Genomic DNA, 22,290 nt, shown 5'->3' on the forward strand with positions numbered 1-22,290 from the left:
ATCGAATCAAGCGGCTGACATCTGACTAGTTGCTGCCTGGCCGGATCTGTTCTGCCAAACCCCTTGTACCAAAGCAAAGGGACGTTAAAGATTATATTGTTATCACTATACTTTTGATTGACATAAAAAATATGTTGAATTTACATATGACTGTTCCTTATATAGCTTCTAAAACCTGCCACCAAAATTTACTTGAAGAGCCAGATTTTCCTCATTCGCAACATTCCTGTTTGTATTGCAGAAAGACTGCATGTTTGTACCAAAAGCTCTTGAATGACTTCGCAAAGAAGAAAAGCTCCTTCCATAGAGCGGCAACAAAGTACAAAGTAGATGTAATCCTAGATGATGCCATTTGATGTCAACACGAAGGGGGGAAAAAAGAAAAGGACAAAAATGTCCCTCAGCTGACAAAGGATTTTTTTTTTTTTTTAAACATCCCATAATGATAAAAGGGAAAAGTGAGGGCAGGGTGGTGGGAGGTGGCCATCTTTTTTAAAAAGAAACGTCTTTTATAGTCTTTTATCAATTTTCAATTTTGTCTCTACAAAAAGTTTTTACTAAGCGTATTTTAATCATTAATTATACTGGTGTATGAAATTGGTGCGTATTACCAGGCTCCCTTTTTTTCTTAAATGAAAAAAACAAACAAAAAAAAGGAGGCGTCCCCTCCAACATGGAAGGAAGGGAGGAGGACTAAAGCTACTGGTCTTTAACAGTCTAATTCTGCAAAAAAGTGTTAAGGTGAAGCAGCAGCAAAGAGGATCGAAGCTAAGACTTAAGCTCTCATACAAGACACGATGTGCCACCGGACCCTACAAAGGAACAAGAACAAAGAAGAGAACTAATTTCCAATCTAAAAGCTGAAGGGGCGCACCTAAGCTCCATCTATACCTGAATCTCACTAAAGAATCTATAGAAAAACAAAACTTGAGCTAAAAACTAAACCTGAAGGTGGCATCTTATAATTAGCCTTTCCATATTAATAAACCTTGGGATCATATAACACATGGTGGATCTGATGCAGGGGCGGAGGGAGGTGTGGTTATATGGCATAGCATTCCGAGATACAGGTCACTGTTCCATGGTAAATTGAGAATTTGTTAACCATATATTTAGTGCTCCATGAAAAAAAATTTCTGGCTCTACCTACCCTGATCTGATGACTTCATCGTTCACTTCTGTTCCTGTTATAGATCCTTTATCTTTCCATTTAGTGCTACTTCAAAGGCCAGGCCAATGAGTACAAATGGCATGATTGATACTATGACAGAGAGAAACGTAACTTTCTCAACGTTCAGAGGATGCGTTCACAAATAACTAAAGCTTGTCATGACAGCACAACATCGAAGTTTTGTCTGCCCTTGCCCTGAACAACCACCCTACCATGCATTAGAAAGAAAAGCAGATGGAGGAGATCGCACTTCAACCATGGTACCTGTAGATACATTTGTTTACGACAAACACATATTGAAACGTAGCCTAAACAGTCACTGCTGATGCATTTTAAAACTCCTGTAACTTGGAGTAAATTTAGATTAGAAACAATGACAAACGAAACAATCAAAACCATATCAAGACACAAACTCAGCAAGTTTATCAAAATCAAAATATTGATTATATGAACCCTTGCTCCTAACCAGCTTGGATTACTAATGTTTGAGCCCTTGAACTTGTGATTCAAAAATAGCAAAATAGAGCTTCTGTGCCTGAATAAGCTTCTTTGCCTCGCCCTGCAAAGGAACAAAAGCTAGTAAGTCGAACAAAATAAAAATCTAGAAAAGACAATATTACACACATGACAAGCAAAAAAACTACATAAAGTTAGATCCCCTAAACATTACAATTGAGTTGCAAAGCTCTAGAGGGAGAAACCTTTAAGAGAGTTAGCAGAGAATACACATTACGTTAGAATGTAAAGGATTAATTGCATGCTTTTTCACTCCAATCTGCTATGCAATCACTGCAGGGAAAATGGGCAAATAAAAGTGAATACTAGAGCTAAATGACGCTATGTTGAATGCTCACGTGACTTCACTTTTTTTACAATTAAAACTTTTAAGTCCACAGGAAGGCTACACTTGCTTGCAACAGTATAGGATGGAGCTCCATCAAACAAGATAAAGATTATTCCTTTTAAATATCTGTCAACTTCATCACAATGAGAAGGATATGCAAAACAGCACAATAATTCAGATGAGAATGTTGTCTGTGTAGTGTGTATATAACAAACATCGGAAGAACTTCAATGCTTATTTGATATATCCATATGGTGCATCTTTGAAACCAATGTCGATTTAAATGCTGGATCAGGTGTGATCCAAATTTGTTAAATAGATCAGGGCAACATATGCATCACAAATGGATTCTCCAGTCAAGGGCACTAATTTTTCTCAAGCCTTAAACAGCTCATCTTCTAATTACTGTTAGGGAAACTTGACTTGCTCGAACGAATTGATGAAATCAGAAACCATAGCTTGCTTACCTCAGATTAGCATAACTCTAGCAGATTTCTCGCGGTTATGCATATAGCGTCGTAGACAACGTCCTTAAATATCACATTCATGGTGTTGTCATACCTATTTCAGCATTTTAAAGCTGTTTTTGATTAATAGGCTTACGACCATAAACTTTGCATAAAAAAACATAGATTAAAACTTAACATAAAATCAGATGTAAGCCATCAACGTACAAACATGAACAACGATCGGACAACATGCATGAAACAGGGGACTAAGAAAGAAAAAGAAATAGATGGCTAAACCAGTGATTTACGAGAATATGGAAGGAAGACATTAACATGGAACAATGATGGACGCAAATGCGGTCGAATCACAAAGGGGATTAGGTTGCGTTTACCTGTGGGGATGCGTTTCTTTCGGCATAGCAGGAGATCAAAGGCTTCGCAAACGATTCACCAAGGGCTTGCTTGTATTGATTGGATTGCGTTAATCGGACCACCAAGCAACGATTCAACAAAGTAAGATTCCATCTGAAGGTGCTGTGATCACTTGGAGTCAATACGAAGGGGAGAAAAATGCCGCTCAGCAGAGGAGAATAAAAAGAGTGAAAATTTTGTTTTTGGAGGACAAAAAAATGCCTTCACATGAAATACAAAATGTTCCCTACATACTAAAGTGAAGGAGGGAAGACGTATTAACAGCACGCTAAACAAGGAACACACAGGGTGGAGAATTCTTTCCAAGCTGGTTGTAGATTTGGGCCCGCAATACAGGACTAGGATATTTGGCTCCCAAGTTAATTACCTTTCAATAAAACAAGCAAGGGTAGACATATGATTGAATGTACAACTGAGACTATCTTCCTTGCTTCACATTTTTAATCCATGATATGTCTTTCACATACCCACCACCTGTCGTCACCACATGGACTTACCTTGTACTCTCTTTCTCTCTCTCTTTCGATATATATATATATATATAAGCCAGTAAAACCCCAGTGGACCTTGGAAAGCAGGTGGGTAGAGATAGCACATGACGAGTATGTAGTTGATGGAATAAAGTAGTAGCCCAGCAATCATATCATCATCAACATAAGTCACACCATTAATAGAAATGAAACGAATAGCCTTCCTCCGAAAGTTCTGGGACGCCTATTGCTGAAAGAATTTAGCGTTATCATCCTTCCTTCAGCCATTGGACCCAATATTATTGCTTCCAGTAGCATTCATCAGGAGCACACCAAATATCAAAGATGAGTAAATGTGAGATGAGCCTGCTGTAAATGCAACTAAAGAAGGTGATCATCATCACCATGGTGATGTAAACCAAAAATGTGTTGACACTTATATTTCAGAAAATTGAACAGTGTTTCTTGTTCATGCGCGACATGCAAAACAATTTCCACCGACTTTCCTATTTTCAACGACATAGAGCAGCAAGTTGATCGTCTCTATATATAAATACACATGAAACTCTATTCACCCATATTTCCTGCCCTTGCCATCAGCTCATAAGCGTCTCTTCATAAGGATGCCCAACGCTAACAACAATCACTCCAAAGTTTCTGATTAAAAAGAAGCACTACAATCAAATGTCAAGGTATTTCATATGTTAGGAACAGTAAGAAGTAAATTGGAAGAATTCAGGAAAAGAGGAACCAAAGAGGCAAAGACAGAATTCTCTGAAGCAGCAATCGTTAGTCAACCTACTCTGAATGTCAAGTTCCCATACAGTTAATGACTTCTCACATGATTCATTAACAGACACTCATGGTTGTGACAAGGGGCATCTATGCAGCCACCAGCGAGCGATAGAGAGCGAGAGAGAGAGAAAGAGCGTTGATCTAATATATATATATATATATATATATATATATACAGTTTTTTAGAGTAAGGACAAATAAAAATTTGATTTTCAATGTCAAATTAATTGTTCCTGAAAGAGATATGGAAAACATAAGGTTGAAAAATAGGATAAATTCTTCTACTATTTGCAATGGATGGGAAAACAGTAGCTTATATATTACTAAGTAAACAAAGGCATAAAATGGAAAAAAAGCAGTATTGGAAACATGCACATAAGAAACACAACTTTATTAGAAGATCATTCAGGAAGCGGTACCATGAAGAACTAAATAGAAGCTCTTAGTACAAGCTAGCTATCAGCACTTGAGATCTTTTCATATGGGTTTTCCTAAAGCAAAGAAGTGAAAGTGAAAGAGTGTGGACTACAGCTCCTAGTGATGGCAGCAGATTTTACTCTTGACAAAAACCATAAACCAACAGAAGAACAGAGGGACATGGAATGGACCCACAAAATACCCAAACACTAAGCATAATAACTACAGAAGCATTCCACCAACATGAACTTGGACACCCAAAGACCATAGAACACGAAGAACTCATGCCTCAGACACAGTTTTTACTACGGAATAGTAGTTTTCAGACCTCTAGGACAATTATATCACCACTGTTTATCCAGCATAATCTACATTCCTTTGTTTATATCATCTGTCTTTTCCAGTTCAGAAATTTTACCGTCACCAAATACGTTGCACATCGCCACTGCTAGCTGGCAAGTCACTGCTAGAGATAGTCAAGGAACTACTGATGAATTCATCTGGCTGAGTTCCTGCATGACCAGATATAGCCTTTTTTGTTCAGGGTCAGGCTCCCTGTGCTTCTTCAAATGTTACTCTTCAGGATTATCTAACACACTACCACTTGAGAGCTCAAGGGCAGCATGACTAGTGGAAAACTTACATGGCTGAGTGCTCTGATCAATTGCTTGATTGTCAAATGAAGTCTCTCTGCTCAAGTTCACCTCTTTTGGAACTCCTTTTAGAGCAGAATTCTCTTCAGTGGCTTCACCACCCACTTCTTCATTGTGAAAAGTGAATGACTGGAACCATTCTTGCCATTTGAGCAATCTTTCTTCTAGCACAGTATCACTACTTCTGTTATATAACACAGAGTTGATATCTTGGAAACTTGTTCTGAGCAAAAATCTTCTTGGTAGCAAATAGCTACTGAATTTTCTCATCACCCTTTTTGCAGCAAGGACATCCTTTTGACATGCTGGATACTTCTTTTCAGCTTTAGAAAATGCACCAGATGCATAGATGGAGAACACTTCGTACCTTTCCTTATTGCTAGAGTTGGCTACCTGCCATTCTTGAAGATCTTTTCTGCTAACAAACTTGAGTTTCCCATTCCAGTGTGCATCAGAGGAATTGGCCTCAACAATCAGGAAATCATCTCCGCTTGGTAGCTGCAATGGTGGCAAAGAGTCACACTCTGCTTTAAGTTCTTTCAACCAACTTTCCTTTTCCCTGTCCCAAATAAATGCCTCCCCTTTCTTCAGAAGCTTTGCTATTGGCTTCCGCCTTCTGGCAAAGTCCTTGAGGAATGCTTCTGCATAGGATAAACATCCCAAAAGCATATGCAACTGCCTTTTGTCTTTAAGTTGGTCTGGAAATTCTTGGATTTTTCTCAAAATGTGAGGTAGCAAAAGAATTTGACTACCTTTGATATGAAAACCAAGAAAGTCAATTTCATTTTTCAGGATCTCCATTTGTGGTGCCGAAAGAACTATCCCATTTTCACAACAAGCTTTTGCAAACTGCTTCAGATGGCAAATATGCTCGTCTTTAGTTTTGCTGAAAACAAAAATCTCATCAAGGAAGCATCTGACAAAGTCATGATATGGACCAAAGATTGAATCCACGTGCTTTTGTAATACTGATGGTGCATTACAATAACCTATAGGCATAACATTCCACTCATAGGTGCCAATAAGAGTGCTAAAAGCAAAATATTTCTTACAATCTTCGGCAAGTTTCAACTGAGAAAATCCTGATTGTACCTCAAATTTACTGAACCATTGGCAATTCCCAATCAAGGTGAATAATGAATCCTTGCGGGGTAAAGGATACCAATCTCTTATAACATTCTTATTTAGGTGCTTGTAGTCGATGACCAACTGCTTTCCTTTCTGGTGACTATTGATGTAGAAGGCTGAAGAGACAAGGCCTCCATGTGTTTTGGATTTCCTCACTACTCCAGCTTTTGCCCACTCTTCAATATCATGTTTGCATTTCTCCTCATCTTCCTCATCCATAGGTATGCATTTGCTTTTCATTACCTGTGAATGATTTGGCTTAAGCTTCACCTCAATTTCAAATGCATCTTTCTTGGAAAGTGAATATGCAGATTGGGAACACAAATATTTCTCAAAGATTTCTTTGGCTGAAAATTCATTAATATCTTCAAAATCCAATTCTTTGTCATGTTGATGAGAGGGAGCTAGCTCAAAAATCATTTCACATGCCTTCTGTAGATAGAAAGGGTTTCCATTTGGCTTACATTCATGAAGATAAATCTCATGACCTGCATCTGGTTTGAAATTCCCTCTGAAGTTCTGTTCTTGCAATTTATTGTTTTTGGCATATGCATGTGCAGCTTCCTCATTGTCACCTGCAAAAGACTTGACTGTATGAAATTTTAACACATGAGTTCGCGGAATCTTGTGCTCAACCCCATTAATTGTCCAATAGACATTAGCCTTATCATGAGAATACCTCTCAAGATGCTTGTCAAGTATATCCTGTCCAATAAGGATATCATAACCTTGCTTGTCATAAGCATAGAAATGCAAAGTTAAGTCTTCCCCGTCAACCTTTGCACGGACAAATATCTCTTGGTCAAGAAAGATTGTATGACCTGATACAGTACACACTGCTAATTTGGGATTTAAAGATTTCCACATACATTCTGGAAAAATGCAGGACTTTGCAACACTAATTGTTGCCCCAGTGTCAATGAAACAATCAATTTCTTGGAAGATCTCTTTGGACTTCTTGCTAACTGCAAATTCAAGCTTGACAGCTACAATTTTTGGGCGGTAAACTATTGAAGAGTGTTCTAGTTGTTCCTTGGTTTCAATCTTATTTTCTATATATCCAATATCATACGCATCTCGACCAATTCCAGTTTTGTGTGAGAAGGTATTTTCATGAACTTCAAGCAATCCAACATAATCAAATGCTGTTACTATTCCAGTAATAGTATCACCATCAATGAAAGCATCGTTCGGTAGAAGGTCAGCCTTTTTGTTTGTAGGATTCTGATCATCAATCTTTGCCCGGAAGTATGGGTTCCTTGCATAATCCTGATACTGCCTTCTCTGAATGGTCCGCACCCTCTTGGCCATTGTTTGGAAATCAACTTCTTTGATGGCCAACTTTAGTTCCCCGATAGTCTTTCCAATGCTCTCGACCTGAAATCCTGGATTCGTGACCCCATCATACTCTGCAACTTGCCGGTTAACCTCATCAATCTGATACTGCAGATGCTTTGTGATATCCTTAACGTCTTGCAGAGGATTTCCTCCAGAGGTCAACTTCTCAATCTCTTGCATAATTGAGGTAATGTTTTCTTTATCCGCAACTTTTTCCCTAAGCCCTTGCACAGATTGATAAATGGTTTTAAGGTCCATCTCTATGCCAAGGTGCCGTGGTGGAAGGTTTGTATATGCTTCATCCCAGTATTTTCTTTGATGAATTGCGTATAGTGCTCTAGAATACAAGTTCAGCTTGGCATTTAACCGTCGCTCAGAAAGAATCTTTTTATATTCTTCCCAGTCATCTAAGTTTCCAAAAAGATGGAAAGCTCGATATGCCATATCATGTATAATCTTTTCTTCTGTTCCAATAGCAATATCGGCACCAGTACCAGGCCAAACCATGTACCTATCACGGTGACAGTGAGGGGGGACTGTAACATCATTACCAGGCCGATTATAAGGAACTGTGTCACTGTAATTGTCTACTCTAAGAGTTTTCTGCTCCCTAGCGGGGAATTTTGGGTTCGTTGGTCGAGCCATGAAGATTTGTTCATCTTCACTCTGTATTTCTGACTCTGTTTCAGAGCAGTAGTACTCTGATTCTTCATCAGAGTCCTTGGCTTCCAACATGTCAAGGTATTCAATGGGACCATTTGTCTCTACCCCAGAAAGCCTTTGCTCAAGCAAACTAGCGTAGTCCTTGTAATTCTCATTATTGTCCTTCTCTTGAGGTTTTCTCATCTCATCTCCTTTATCTGCAATAGCCTTTGACAGCATTCGACGTGATTCATCTATGAAGGAGAAGAGATTTTTCATTACCGACTCCATCAAATGGTAGACATCCTTGCAGCTGACGTCTACCTCTTTGGAAAGTCCCTCTGGATTGTCCCACTTGACGTTCCAATGGTTCACGCGACTACCTAAACCCATCACAGTGTTAAACTCCGACACCACTTCCTTCTTTCGCTTTTCACTCTCGGATTCCAACCTCTCCATCCTAGAAGTCAGATCATTGAAACAACTGGTGACAATGGATTCGAGGTTTTTGATCGAGGTGTTGCTATCAGTGACATTGTTCTGAAGTTGTTGGAACCATTTCTCTACAGATGCATCACAGCTTTTCTCGTCATGATCATGGCTGTAAATGTATTTCTTGAGAAGATAGGGAACGTTTTCCGATTGACATGCCATGTTCTTGCAAAGTAAGAACCGTCGGACAAACGGTATGCGGTTACAAGAGGAAATGTGACTTGAAGCCTTTGTTCTGATGCAAATGATACAGAGATTGTTCTCTGCGATCGCAGAACTCAGAAGCTCATAATGAAATGCAGCAAAACTCGTGGTTCACAAGGAAGTAAACTTTACCACACCGACGTCATTCTCGTGGTTAGCTTATTCTGTACTGCAACCATGGTCGATCAAACGAGTCCCTGCGTGCTTCAACCATTAAGTACACTGAGTTGTGGAAATTTAACAAGTGAGCATGAAAGATGAGAAGCACAACCGGAGTGGAGATAAGACCATGGTAACCACCCAAACAAACAAATGAATGAGTGAAAAGAAATCCATGAAGCAAACAAGCTAGCAAGATACAAACCCAACTGAACACAAGCATACACTATGGCTCTCTTTAAGCTAAAATTTGGTGCTGGGTTTAGACCCATCTAAGCATGATCCATTGATGTGTTCAAATTGAATCGAGTGAGTGTTATTTTTCTGAATTTGGTCAGCTGTTACACTCAGAAGCCGACATCAAAAGAACTCCGGTACTTTAGAGAAAAGGATGCACTCAAGCCAATAAAATGGAAAATTCATTGCCAACATTTGGTGACAAGGTGTCACCATAATACAAAACACAAGCAAACCATACAAAACGCAAAAAAAAAAAAGAACAAAACAGAAAGAAAAATAAACAAAATAAACCAGAGAGAGAGAGAGAGAGATTGTAATTCAATTTTATTAGGGATTAACAAAGATTATATGGTGACTGTGACTGGAATAAGTTCAATCCGGTGCGTCAACAAAACTTAGTTACTTTGGCAATTCCTTGAAAGCCCCGTAATTAAGCATATCTCTTTGTGTTAATATTCAGGCAATAGTTCTTATATGGTGACTGTGACTGAAAAAGCTTACAGCAAACATGGCCCTTTGGCGTACAAATCCTATTATATTCATGCTTCCAACAAAATTTATTTTTTTCCATTTCATGGTTCTCGAAATGTAAAGCTCGCATTTGTGCGGTACTTAGTTTTGTAAAATATAATACATTTATTCTCAATAGAAAAAATCAACAAGAGTCTATTGCACCCAAGTGTACGATAATACTATACATATAGAGGCCACCTATTTGGTCAGGATTCCTGAGTTCTTTTCCACGAATTCAACTATGATGTGGTAAAACTGAATCTCTAAATCTATAAGCCAGGATTTTTAAAAAAAAAATCAATGAAAAATTTGAATTGCAGATCAAATTTTGTTGTAAGCATTCAAAAGGCTGATATTATGAAGTTTCTTGGTACATATAAAATCCAATGTGCACATCAGATTTCTAGTTCTTTTTTTTTTTATTACGATACTTTTTCAGTCTGATATTTGAAAAATTTGGTGCAAGAGATTACCACACACCTGCAGAGAGAGAGAGAGAGAGAGAGAGAGAGACAGAGACAGAGAAGAGAGCAGAACAAAACCAAATAGATCACAAATATACAAGCCCAAAACACAACGGGAAAGGCACTACAGCAAATAATGATAACTAATGATAACAAAAACCTAATAGAAGACCAAGAAACCAGCAATCAAATTCCTCCATCAAAAAATCCCCAAGCAACACAGATTCACCAAGGTAACGATTAGAAGACCAAAGTGACCAGCATCTAAAGCCCCCACTAAACATTTAGGAGCAACGGTTGACCGAAGTTGCTAGCCAAGCAAGTCGGGATCGCCAAACCCAACATGAGAGTAAGTCGAATTATTATAATGGTATTAGAGTGGCATGTGAATGTGTTTTCATAAGGAGGTGGATTATAACGAGTACAAATTTTGTGTGCCATTATGTGTGTGCCGCCTATGTATGCAGCAAAAGAAGGGAGGTGTTTTTGCAATTTTTAAAAAATGTCATTTCACTTTTTTTATTTTCATTTTTATCTTGCCAAAAATTTGTCTTTTTTTTTAACTCATGAAATTTTGGGCACCTATAACACCCATTTTAACGTTTTAAGAAGTTTAGTCCCGTTTGTGGGAGAGAGAGAGAGAGAGAGAGCGGTTCTAGTCTTTCTAGACACCAAACATCACATTCTCTTCCCTTATCATATAGCATATAGAGTTGTGTTATGAAATGCTCCATCTTGCACGAAACAACATCAATATACATATCTGTAAGTCATGAGATGAAGCTAATCTACGCGCAATGGCGATTGACAACAAGGGGAGAGGCCAAGGTAGGCATGTTTAATTTGGCTTTACAAGTCAAGCTTGCAGGCACATGACATTAACTCGAATAGGCTATTAATCTTAAATAACAAAATAAAACTTAAGCATGGAAGAACTCACAGGAGAGTACTGATTGGAGATGGAAGAACAACGATTGAAGATTTGACAGAAGATTGGACGAGCAGATGACCAGTGAACAAAAGCCTCTGCCTATTTATAGACGAAAAGAGCGTGAACTCGATTGCTAGGTGCTTGCATGTGCATTGATGCGGAAGTATAAATGGGCATTTATTAGGAGAGGCAACTGCCCGTCGAAGTTCCAGAGACGGAAGACTCCCAAGTCCCCGGGGCCATCCCCCATTGACGCCATCAACATGACATCATCCGTCCTTTCTGACCTTTCACATAATCCTGGGCCACCTTGCCTGCACGGCTACTCGCAGGAGCCAAGAGTCAAGAGTCCTCCAACCAGTGATCAATTACAATATTACAACAAAGCCGCCTCTCTCTCTCTCTCCCTCTCTCTCTCTCTCTCTCTCTGAAACACGCCAGATTAAGATAAGTGATGGAACCGAGGGAAGCAGAGCTTCAGAAGTAATTGGACGCGTAGACAGGTTTCTTGCAGGTTACTGTAGCTGCATTCAATTCTGAAATGAGAGCCTTTCAGTTGTGATCGAGCAGGACATATGCATAGGGACCCAATAGGAAAAAAAATCCATAAACAGCTTTAAATGTGTTCAGTTTCTGCTGGAACATGAACAATGTTTCAACGAAGACACGATGTTTCAAATTCGTTCAGTGAGCTTACTGCTAGCTAGAAAGAGGGCACTCTCTGACTATTCTTTTTTTTTTTCTTCATTAAGTGCCTCTCTTCAGCATTTGCCAAAGGCGATACGGGGTACATCGGATCATTTTGCAGTATATAGTCTGGAACTCTGGATATAGTGCGTGTGACAATCCATGCATGGACTAGTGACCTTAATTTTAGATTACCAAGTATGGGCAGATCTGGTTAGATACAATATTTCTGCAGTGACTTCACGTGGGTCAGTTTCACTTCTTTAATCCCCGTTCACATTATATTCTACAAGTTCCTTACTCTATAAAAGGGCAGAATTTTATGAATGTTGGCATCCCATCTTCTAATTAAGCCGTGATAGACTGGTGTATCTTCCCGGCCTCTATCAACAGCCTAAAAGTTTTTACTTCATTTCTTTCCAAAGATTACGTCCATTCGAAACAATGAGTTGCCAGTGTGATAAAGACGTGGTGCCATCGATAAACACTTACAGTAAATTTGTGATTACCACTCTGGTGATGCCAGAAGGCCATGGAAATCTGTACGAATGCCTCATGAAAGAGTTTGCTGATCTTTCCTCTCTTCTGAGAAAATATGTATCCGATCGTCATACTGCTGAGAAGGCCAATGATGATCACTCAGCGGAGAAATGTATCAAGAAACTTCAAGACGAAGCTGCCAAGACTCTCGCAGAGATCAGCAATTTCAAGAGTCAGCTCACGATCCTCAGTGAGCAGCTCAAAATTTACAGGGAGGAGCAGGACAACCTCTTCAAGACAATATTAGCAGAGAAAGAAGACCTGACTGCAGAGCTTCTGGAGAAAGCGAAAGGACATGAAAATTGATGCATCTTAAAGATCGTTATCCTGAACGGCTCCGTTACTATCTTGATTTGTGCAAATGTGTTAAAGATTGTGGAGTACTCCGTACGTAGCTCGTGTCCTCTGGTAGTAGTTCGAGTCCTTCGTGTATCTTTATTGTCGTGCTTTAGCTGGTTGGAGATGTAACTGGCCAGCTTTTTGTTCTTGTCTCGCTTTGCCCACTGCTTTAGGCAAGAGCCTAAATAATGGTTCTTTAATTTCATTTCGGGTTGCACGTCTCTTGCTTGGAGTTGAACAGGATATGATACTAGCAAAAATTAAGCAATGGCTGATTGGCCACCCATGTGATAGTAAAGAAGACTAGAGTTAAGAGAAAGTGAGAGAAGCACAATGATACAAAAACCCGAATTTACGTGGTTCATGAGACCCTGAGGATTTGCATCCTAGAGATGTTTTATACAAAAAATATTTCACTAGCTTGGGAAGAACATTACAACAACAAATGTAGGAAATGTTTATATATATGAAAACTCAATGCAATGATAAAACGAAATAAAGAACAAGGAAACATGATACGTTTACAATCTAGATAAAGCAAGGTGAGCAGTACTGAACATTTTGACCGATGATTGAGGATGAGAGGAAGCAAATGGCGCAGGTTGCCATTATAGTCTTAAAGAAGAAGAAGCTGATTGAGAACGTTTGAATTGATTTTTTTCCTTCAAATTCCTTCCAAGAGGGGTTGCACAACGTAATATATTATGTTGATATAATCACAATCAATTTCAATGTATTATGTTTTTCATATAACATAATATCCCTTGCAATATGAATGGCTGCTAATTGATTATCAAACCGCATAGGGAGACTGTTACAAGTAGAGATAAATCCCAAATCAGTCACCAAGAATTTGGCACGAACTAACTTACATGTTGCGGTTGATCGGTTAACAATATTAATTTGATTATTGATAATGCGATTCGGAGTTTTAGAGTTCCAAAGGCTCGAGATATACAGGCCAGAAAATCCTTATGCTTCCGTTTGGTAAATTTTAGCAAGAAGATTCCTGCTTTAGGTATTACCCATGAAAGTCATCGTTTTTCTTTTTGTTATTTGTCTCCTCAAAAAGTTGTAAAACCTTTGATGATTTTGTCACTGAAATGAAATTTGGTACTGCAAGGTAAGTGTGAGGAAGAGGGGGAGGCCGTGTGCGGGGATTGGGGGAGAGTATCGCAAAGAGGTTGAAGCCCTCTCCCTTTCCCTTGCCCCCCCCCCCACAATCTAAGGCTGCTTCAGGATTTGGGTGAAGAGTGGTATACCCGTAACTCTTAACTCTTACGTCCAATGTTTGCAATGCAAAAAAATAGCACTCATAAAAATCAAATTGACTATTAAACTTTCACGGACCTACCAAACCGACCAACTATTCATTACAGTCTCTTAGGGCATATATACACATCTTTGGATAGCTACCAACTTATCTGGTTGCATCTCCATGTTTTTGTTCACCCAATTAAAGGGTGTTCTCCATGCAGGTATACCCATCTTTGGTAAATGACTCTCAATATAATGGTAACTATAATAATTATTGGTACAAAAATAAATTCTTGTAGGAATTGAGGAGGTTTAGTAGTCCTTATAGAAAAGTTTACACGGTATGACAATTCTCACTCAATTGGCTTTCATTTGAGGAGGAAGCTGTCCATGATTTTGTTCTCTGGGTGTCATAATAATCTTATTATGTATATCTACTCGCCTATACTGGGGAAAAAACTCTCTGGTTCAGTTGTCTGAATTTGTGCAGAGCTTGTCTGGTTTTTCCTGGTTTTCCTATGTAATTATTTCATCTGTTCATTTTTTTTGCAATAAAGTAAGGGAGTCCTCCTCCCATCAACTTTCCATTGGAACTAAATTATGCCTCTTCTGAATGGATGAATATCCCGAAAATTGCATTGAAGTACTTATGTGTTGTCACACCCTTGTATGCAACTCATACATGCAAACGTGAGGTACTTGTTTACAAGTCATTCATCGGCAGTTTGAAACAATTTTTGAAAGCCTTCATCCTATATTAGCCCGCTACAAATTTGTTGCTTTATTAGAAAAAGTATACTAAAACAGTGACTTCGAAACATAACCAAATATGGGGTCTTAAACAGCAAGATTTTAAAATCTTAAAAAACTTGTCAAATGTTTGACAATTTTTTTAGAAAAGAAAAAAATCATAAAAGTTAGGTAAAAGTAAAATAAATGAAAAAATAACAAAAATAAAAAAAAATAACTTCATAAATTGATAAAATGATGCTTTACTAATTAAGAAACGAAGATATATAATTTAACTCAACTTTTAAATTTTGAAGCAAAATAATTTAAAAATAATGAAAAAAAACATGACAAAAGCACGAACATTCAACCAGTTTTACTAATTAATATTTTCTCACTCTCCTGAAACTCCCCACATGTCCATGCCATAGGCTTTACTTCCCCCCAATGGAGAACCCTAAACAGGAATTTTTTGGATTTTGGGTGAGTGCGGAGACCCATTACTTGTGACTTTCGTCTCTCCAAACTATAAGGTCTGCTTTCGACACTTTGGATGCCACCTCTATCCACCGGCTTTATTGTCAATTAATATTGTGGCAATAATTTACTATTTCATCATCTATAAGCCCATACAATATAGAAAATGAGTTTTTGGGCCACAACATTTTAAATTATGAGTCTTCGAAGTCAAGGGACTGCATTTTGTCGCTGTTAAGGCCACAGAAGGACCATCAATCTTCCTGCCGACCAATTAATAATTTTATGCTTATATATATATATATATATATATATATATATATATATATATATATATATATATATATATATATATATATATAAAGGTTCATATATTTTATCATTTGATAGACAGGTTGTAATAAAAACAAACTTATCCTTCAAGAGATTTATTTTAACGGGGCCCATTTTTCTACTTCTAAAATCTAATCCGAGACTTTTGAATAAGGCCAGCGTTTGGTTGGGCCAGCCTTGACCACAATTAAAATTATACCTTCAAACCCACCTGATCATCCAGCAGGCTGCAAGGCACCATATAGATAAATGAATAAACAAATAAACAAATAAAATGAGTTGGTGATGAATAACCAAGGCAGCTTGAGAAAGTAGGTCGCCTCATTAATGTATGCAATAAACCAAGAAGACCAATATTTTTATGTGACAATTTGTAAGTGATCATTCCAACCCATTGCTGGATCGGGATTTCTTATCCTTTCTGGATCTCATCATGTATGTGCATGTGTACATATTTGTTAATGTACTTCATTTGACATTCATGCCTTAAAAGTTTAGTACATATAACACAATCTGCTCAAGCCACCTTAGACCCATCCTCATTCTCATGAATTGTGCACATTTATTGAAGATGTACTTTCTAACCATTATAGATATAGTAGATGGCTAATAAGTCAATTCCACATAGACCATTATTGTCGCCGATATATCGCCATATAACATCAACATTAATGTGTTATAATGTTCAACCCCCAACGCTCCAATCAAGGGATCATCTTCTATGGATTCACGCTGCCCTAGTAAAATTATATCTGCTTGGTTCGTGGTTTTCCAATTATATATGTTCCTGCCGCCCCACGCTGATCCGTTGAATCGCCTCTTCGTTCTGCCAAAGGGCAGCCATAACTTATGTATTCAAAAGAAAGTCCACGTTGAGAAGACTTATTGAAATGTATACAGTAAGTTAACCAGTTTTATTAATCGTTCCCTACTCACTCACCTGGTGCAATGCGCATCATGAACAGCGAAGGAAGTAAAATCTCGGTAAATTAAATCCCGCAGATCACTCTTATTTTGATCACACGATGGTCATGTGCTCCAACAGAGAAAGTTAAACTGATATGCAGGCACCTTGGGGCACGGAACTACAGATCATGTACGTGAAGAAATTAATGGCGTAGATAAATGGAGAGTCGTTGTCAGTTTTGTCTTGACATGACATAATTGTTTCGTTTGGGAGATAGCAGGTGGTAGATGTTAGAATCTACAGCAGATGCATATGGATTCCGTGGATTCATGTGGTAAACCTTGAGTTGCATGTATCTGATAACATAATTTTCATCACAGAGCCCTGGGATCAGATATCTGAGGGCTTTAAGCATGCTCTTAACGATTAGTAAATACTCAATAATTTTGTTACTTGAGCATGCATGCACATAATTATAACTTTGAATAGAGGAGATTCAATTAGTTATCGTTAACAAAATGTATGGAGGCTTCCATTGGGCATGAACTTAGACAAGCAACTGTTCTCCCCTTCCAAGACAGCAATCTATCACTTAACCATGTTTTTGTGTTGAAGCCTAGTAATCAAAAACTTCAGTTGTAAACTCTTTCTGGTCCTGAGAAAGACCTTGGGGAAGCCTTTTAATTGCTCCTGACCTCCCAATGAGTTCATCCTACGACAAGCAAGTTGATTTAGTTCTAACATTTTGCAATTTGAGAGAACTACAACTGCATTTTTTCTGAAGTACCTTATATACAAGTTCAAATCCTCCATGCCCGAGCTGATCCTCCTTTGAAAAGTTATGGTATACGTAGCTTCTTGTGTGTTCTTTAGGCTGAACTGAGGCAACTTGGAGTTACTCTCATAGTCTATTGAAGTCATCACAAGGTTGGATCTTTATAAATCTTTTGTTACTGAAAACAAGAGAAATTGAAAGAATAGTTTGTAACAAAAAAAAACATGCACAATAGTGTTGCAATTAGAGGAAATAGAGTTGTTGTTACTGCTAGCAACACCAAAGTACCTGGAGAAGCAAAGGTTATAGTAAATTTCAGTAAAAACTAAATGTTGGAAACATCTGCCATGTGGAAAGTATGTCAAGAACTTGTTACTTGTGCTACAAATAGCAGCTTTAGCCCATTCTGTCTTGTTTGATCCAAAAGATGTAAAGGTATATCAAGATGTAGATATAAAGTAACTTTCATATTCAAAAGCTCAGTCAATATACATTTTGTGTATAGAGACAACATATATTGATAAGAGACTAACCCATGTTGGATGTAACAAACTTAGCCATATGTCTCATCAAGAACACTTGATTAGTCTCTCAAAGCTCGAGGTGTGAACAAATAAAGTTTGTTCATGATGTCAATATGAAAAGAAGTACAAAATACTATCTAAAAATTCCAAGTGCCAAGCTAAAGCACTATTGAAACATGTGCATCTAGATGTGTGTGGAAAAGTACTTGACCCAGCGAGAGGTATATGGTATTTTTATCACATTTATTGTTGTTTTTTCAAGATTACTTGACTTTATTTTGTAAAGGGAAGCTCTCAAGTACTTGGAAGGTTTAAGGAGTTCCATCAAAATGTAAAGAAGGAACTTAGTTTCAAAGTTTTGTAGGTATGAACTGTCAATGTTAGAGAATATACATATGGCACGTTCATAGAAACATAAAACAACAATGGCATTCAATGACAATTTATATGTGCCAATATGCCTCAGCAAAATGGAGTCATATAGCAATGTTTTTTTGCAATATCATGGTTTGACATGATTTTGCGGCATGACCTCCTTTCCTTTGAGATATGTTCAAGGAGACCTTGATCATAATACTTTACGGAAGAGAATCATCCTATAAAATGATCTGCCATTATAAGTATTGATCATGTTGAAGATTTGCCAAATGGAAATCAACTACTGGGTACACATTTGGTCTTCAAAATGGAGCAATCTCATGGTGTCATGAAAAGCAACCAACAATTCACTCCCTGCAACAGAGCATCGCATAGAACAGCAGTTGAGCTGCTAAAGAATGCATCTGGCTAATACAACTATGGGAAGTTATCATACAAGAAGTTTATTTTCTGGTGGCACTTTATTACGACAATGAAAGTGCCACTAGACTTGCAAACAATCACAATCTTTGAGCAGACCACATAGAGGTCACAAAAAGCTTGCCAGGCATTCTCTAAGTTCAAGATGCTACTAGGAGTTATGAGTAGATAGTCAGCAATGAGAGGAAGATTGTAAAAAGTCCTCACCAACACTCACATAACGTTTAGGAGGACTCAAGGCCTCTGCATTGAGTAAACGAAAAAATAATGACTAAAAATTAATTAGAATTTAGTGTTATTTTTCACTGCCATCACTCTGCTCTGCTCTTTATAAATAAAGCCGGGTGTGGAACTACTGTGCACGAAAATTGTGGGAAGAGTGTGCCATGACCAAAATACTTATGCTAAAGTTAAAAAAAAAAGCATTTTAAAAGGATAAAAAGGGGTTATAAAAATGTTAAAAAACTTAAAATGTCCATTTCTTTATAAAAAAAAAATTGAAAAAATACCTCAGCATCTTCTTTTTTCCATTGTTATATATTTCAACACCCTTCTTTTTTCCATTGGTATAAAACCAGGCCCGATATTCGGGTATTGAGTCAGGCTCGGCTCGGTCTGATTGCAATAAAAAACATTTTTTAAATTATAAAATATTTTTTAATAAAAATTATATTTTAAATAATAAAATATATATTATTAAATTTAAAAATAATAAAATTTAATTTTTTTAATATTACCAAGCAAGCCTGAATTGGTTTCTGTCGAACAGACCCCGGGCCGCCACGTACTAGCCCCTCGTCAGCAGCCAGGCCCGGCAGCCACCTCTACTTGTGAGTGCACAAAAACTCGGTCTGGGCTGATGGTTCCCTTTACATTGCATCAAAAGGGTACATGAAATAGCAAGTGACGTTCGAAGGAGGTGAAGCTGATGAGGTTAGAGCGAGTTGCGTGTGCAACTTACATACCGTAAAAGGAATATTTTAATAATTTTTTAGAAAGGTATGTTTTTTATAGTTTTTTTATTTTCACTTTTGTCTTTCAAGTTTTTCTTTTTCATGAAAATGGGAGTATTTTCATAATAACAACTATATTAACGCATATAACAATCGGTTCAATTTCACGACAATATTAATCACCTTCACTCGACCCTTTCAGTTTGGAAGAAGAAGGATTCCTCTATTATATAGAAGAACGACAGGTTATCAACAAATTTTATTCATAAAGCTTGAAAACACCCCAGCAAGAGATCGAGTAATAGCTTTCTGAATGAGCAAGAGAGCAGCCTGTGGAGAAACAACGCTACACTCCGTAGACCCACTTCATTCGCAGCCATAGATCCTGATTATGTGACAACAGACTGCCACCATAGAAACCAACCAGGAAAAGAGAAAACAAAAACAGAGAAAAGAAGAAAAGAAATAAGCGAACGATTTAAGAGCATTCGCTGCCCTTAATTTCCTCCGAGCAGTGTTTTTCACACAAGTGATCTAGCTAGCGGAGTTCGCAACTTAAACTTCCATCATGATCCATGAGTGGCCTTGTTCATGTTCATCTGCTAGTGTGATTCTGTCTAAGGGCAGTAACGCTCCGAATCATCATCAGATTCCTTTGCCTTCACCATGTTCAATAGTCACCCTGGCACCAGTCAGTCTCTCCTCGAGGGAATGAGTGTAGATCTTCAAATGATCAATGTCATTGTTCTCTTTCTCCTGAAACTTCCTGATGAGATCCTCTTTCTCCTCGATGGCCTTCAGCAGATTGTCCTGTTCTTGCTTGTAGACCCTTAGTTCGTCGCTCAAGATGTCTACCTGCCTTTTGATGTTCAGATTAGAAGCATTAACGAGTTCCAATTTGATCTTATCAAGCCGTTGATTCAAAATATTCACGTTATCGTCCATCTTCTCATCATACTGCATAAATTTTGATTCGAAGTCCTTCACGACATTCACCACGTTGAATTTATTTGTTTCAATCCATTGATGCATGTTATGCAGCTCTAGTTCTTTGGGAGTCACAGTTCTGGTCCAGAACAAGTATTTTCTCAGCACTTCCATCTGAAACTGTGCATTTGCAGTGTCCAGATCCACGATCAAATCCCTAAGAGAGGATTTGGAAGCATAATTCTCATGCTTCGTATCAGTTTCAACATTCACTAGCGCGAAGGGTCCTTTCTGCTTGCGATCTCCGAGGCCTATTGCCTCGTCGACAAAGGAGAAGAGATTCTTCATTATCGACTCCATCATATGGTACACAGTCCTGCAGCTAACGTCTACCTTCTTGGTGAACCCATCAGCGTTCTTCCACTCGACGTTCCAATGGGCTGGGCGGCTGCCCAAGCCAAGAACTGTGTTCATTTCAGATACCATCTGATCCTTAAGCTTTTTGTTCTCGGTTCTCAGGCTCTCTATGCTGGTAGAGAGTTCATTAAAGCGACGGTCAACGACAGAATTAAGATCATTGAGCGTTTCCTGATTCTTGGCAACATTCTGCTCAAGTTGCTTGAAGCGTTCTGTGACCAAAGACTGGAGATTTTTTATTGTTGTTTCGGTGTTGGTGGTTGTACCTTGAATGTCCTTGCACCACTTCTCGACACATTCGCTGCAGTTTTCAAGATTATGATCGTGGCTGTAGATGTACTTCTTCAGAAGATGTGGAACGTCGGCCATTTATTTTCTCGGATGAAGGCAACCTTGCAGGGAGAAGTCGGAAAAATGCATCAAAAGAAAGAAACCCCTTTATTCTAACAAGATCAGGAGCTGGATTTTAGTTTTACTGTGATTTCAAAAAGCAGATATCCGAATTTCAGTAGTCTTTATTCTCGAAAGAAAAGGCAGAATCGTTAGTCAAATGTTACCATACCAGCAAAAGCAGCTGGTACTCAAGTTGGTCTTTTCTGCAAGCACCTGCAAGTCGATCAAACACTCCCTGCATGCATATTTCGATTAGGTAGTCGTTTCCTAAAAATTAATTTTAAATCAATATAAGGCAATACAAAAAACAGTCGATTTTGGGCGTCTGCTCATTCTATACAAACATACATGCCGTCAAGAGGCCAAAAACAACTTGGGTTGCAACTTAAGTTAGCTCTAGCAACCAGGGAAAGCATGCGCAATATGAAGAAACAACTCACTGGAAGCAATGAAGATCGCACAGATGGAAGAAATGAGTGGGAGGCGTAAGATGAGCAAAGGGCTTCCTATTTTTTATAGACTGAAGGAGAATGTGAAGGCGTGAGGTTTCGGTTGGCGCCTCTACAGGTGAATTAATGGACGGGAAACTAAATAATAGACATTAGTTATGAGGGCCCATGTGCCAATGGATTCCTGGAGAACTAATAATTTAAGAAGGAAGACTTCCAAGTCCATGGGGTCATCTTCCTACTGACGCCACCAAAGGTGACATCATCTTCTTCTTCTTCGGCGATTAGCTGATCTTCTGTTACTTTCACGTGAAGTAGGTGGGTTGCTTTAAATTATTGACCCATGAAGAAGCCAAGGGACAAAACATGAATGATGGTATAAAACTTGGTAACGGGCATGCATGAAACACACACATTTTCTCTCTCCCTCCCTCTCTACCTCC

The 22,290-nt window shown here is 38.3% G+C and overlaps 2 protein-coding genes across 4 annotated transcripts; both read right to left on the bottom strand.

The window, feature by feature from the left end:
* Positions 1-3,780: 3,780 nt before the first annotated feature.
* Positions 3,781-11,472, bottom strand: LOC116246414 (uncharacterized). Of its 3 annotated transcripts, none has more exons than XR_004170681.2 (3): positions 11,352-11,472; positions 4,997-9,232; positions 3,781-4,023 (listed from the first exon to the last, which is right to left on the bottom strand). XR_004170681.2 is itself a non-coding variant. In XM_031618282.2 (2 exons), the coding sequence occupies exon 2, from the start codon at positions 8,991-8,993 to the stop codon at positions 5,151-5,153; it is 3,843 nt and encodes a 1,280-aa protein (XP_031474142.1). In that variant the 5' UTR covers positions 8,994-9,232; positions 11,352-11,472; the 3' UTR covers positions 4,538-5,150. The 3 variants fall into 3 exon arrangements, 1 of the variants encoding a protein (XP_031474142.1); XR_007572347.1 differs by having other exon boundaries at positions 3,781-4,040; XM_031618282.2 differs by lacking the exon at positions 3,781-4,023 and having other exon boundaries at positions 4,538-9,232.
* Positions 11,473-19,905: 8,433 nt separating this feature from the next.
* LOC116267639 (uncharacterized) lies at positions 19,906-21,948 on the bottom strand. The gene is made up of 3 exons (XM_031649500.2): positions 21,839-21,948; positions 21,568-21,633; positions 19,906-21,397 (listed from the first exon to the last, which is right to left on the bottom strand). The coding sequence occupies exon 3, from the start codon at positions 21,372-21,374 to the stop codon at positions 20,307-20,309; it is 1,068 nt and encodes a 355-aa protein (XP_031505360.1). The 5' UTR covers positions 21,375-21,397; positions 21,568-21,633; positions 21,839-21,948; the 3' UTR covers positions 19,906-20,306.
* Positions 21,949-22,290: the final 342 nt, after the last annotated feature.

This window comes from Nymphaea colorata, chromosome 1 (genome assembly GCF_008831285.2).
Source record: "Nymphaea colorata isolate Beijing-Zhang1983 chromosome 1, ASM883128v2, whole genome shotgun sequence".
Classification (NCBI taxonomy): domain Eukaryota; kingdom Viridiplantae; phylum Streptophyta; class Magnoliopsida; order Nymphaeales; family Nymphaeaceae; genus Nymphaea; species Nymphaea colorata.

Excerpts from the sequence above, each read along its gene's own strand:
- LOC116246414 (XM_031618282.2), bottom strand. The coding sequence starts at position 8,993 with ATGGCATGTCAATCGGAAAACGTTCCCTATCTTCTCAAGAAATACATT.
- LOC116267639 (XM_031649500.2), bottom strand. The coding sequence starts at position 21,374 with ATGGCCGACGTTCCACATCTTCTGAAGAAGTACATCTACAGCCACGAT.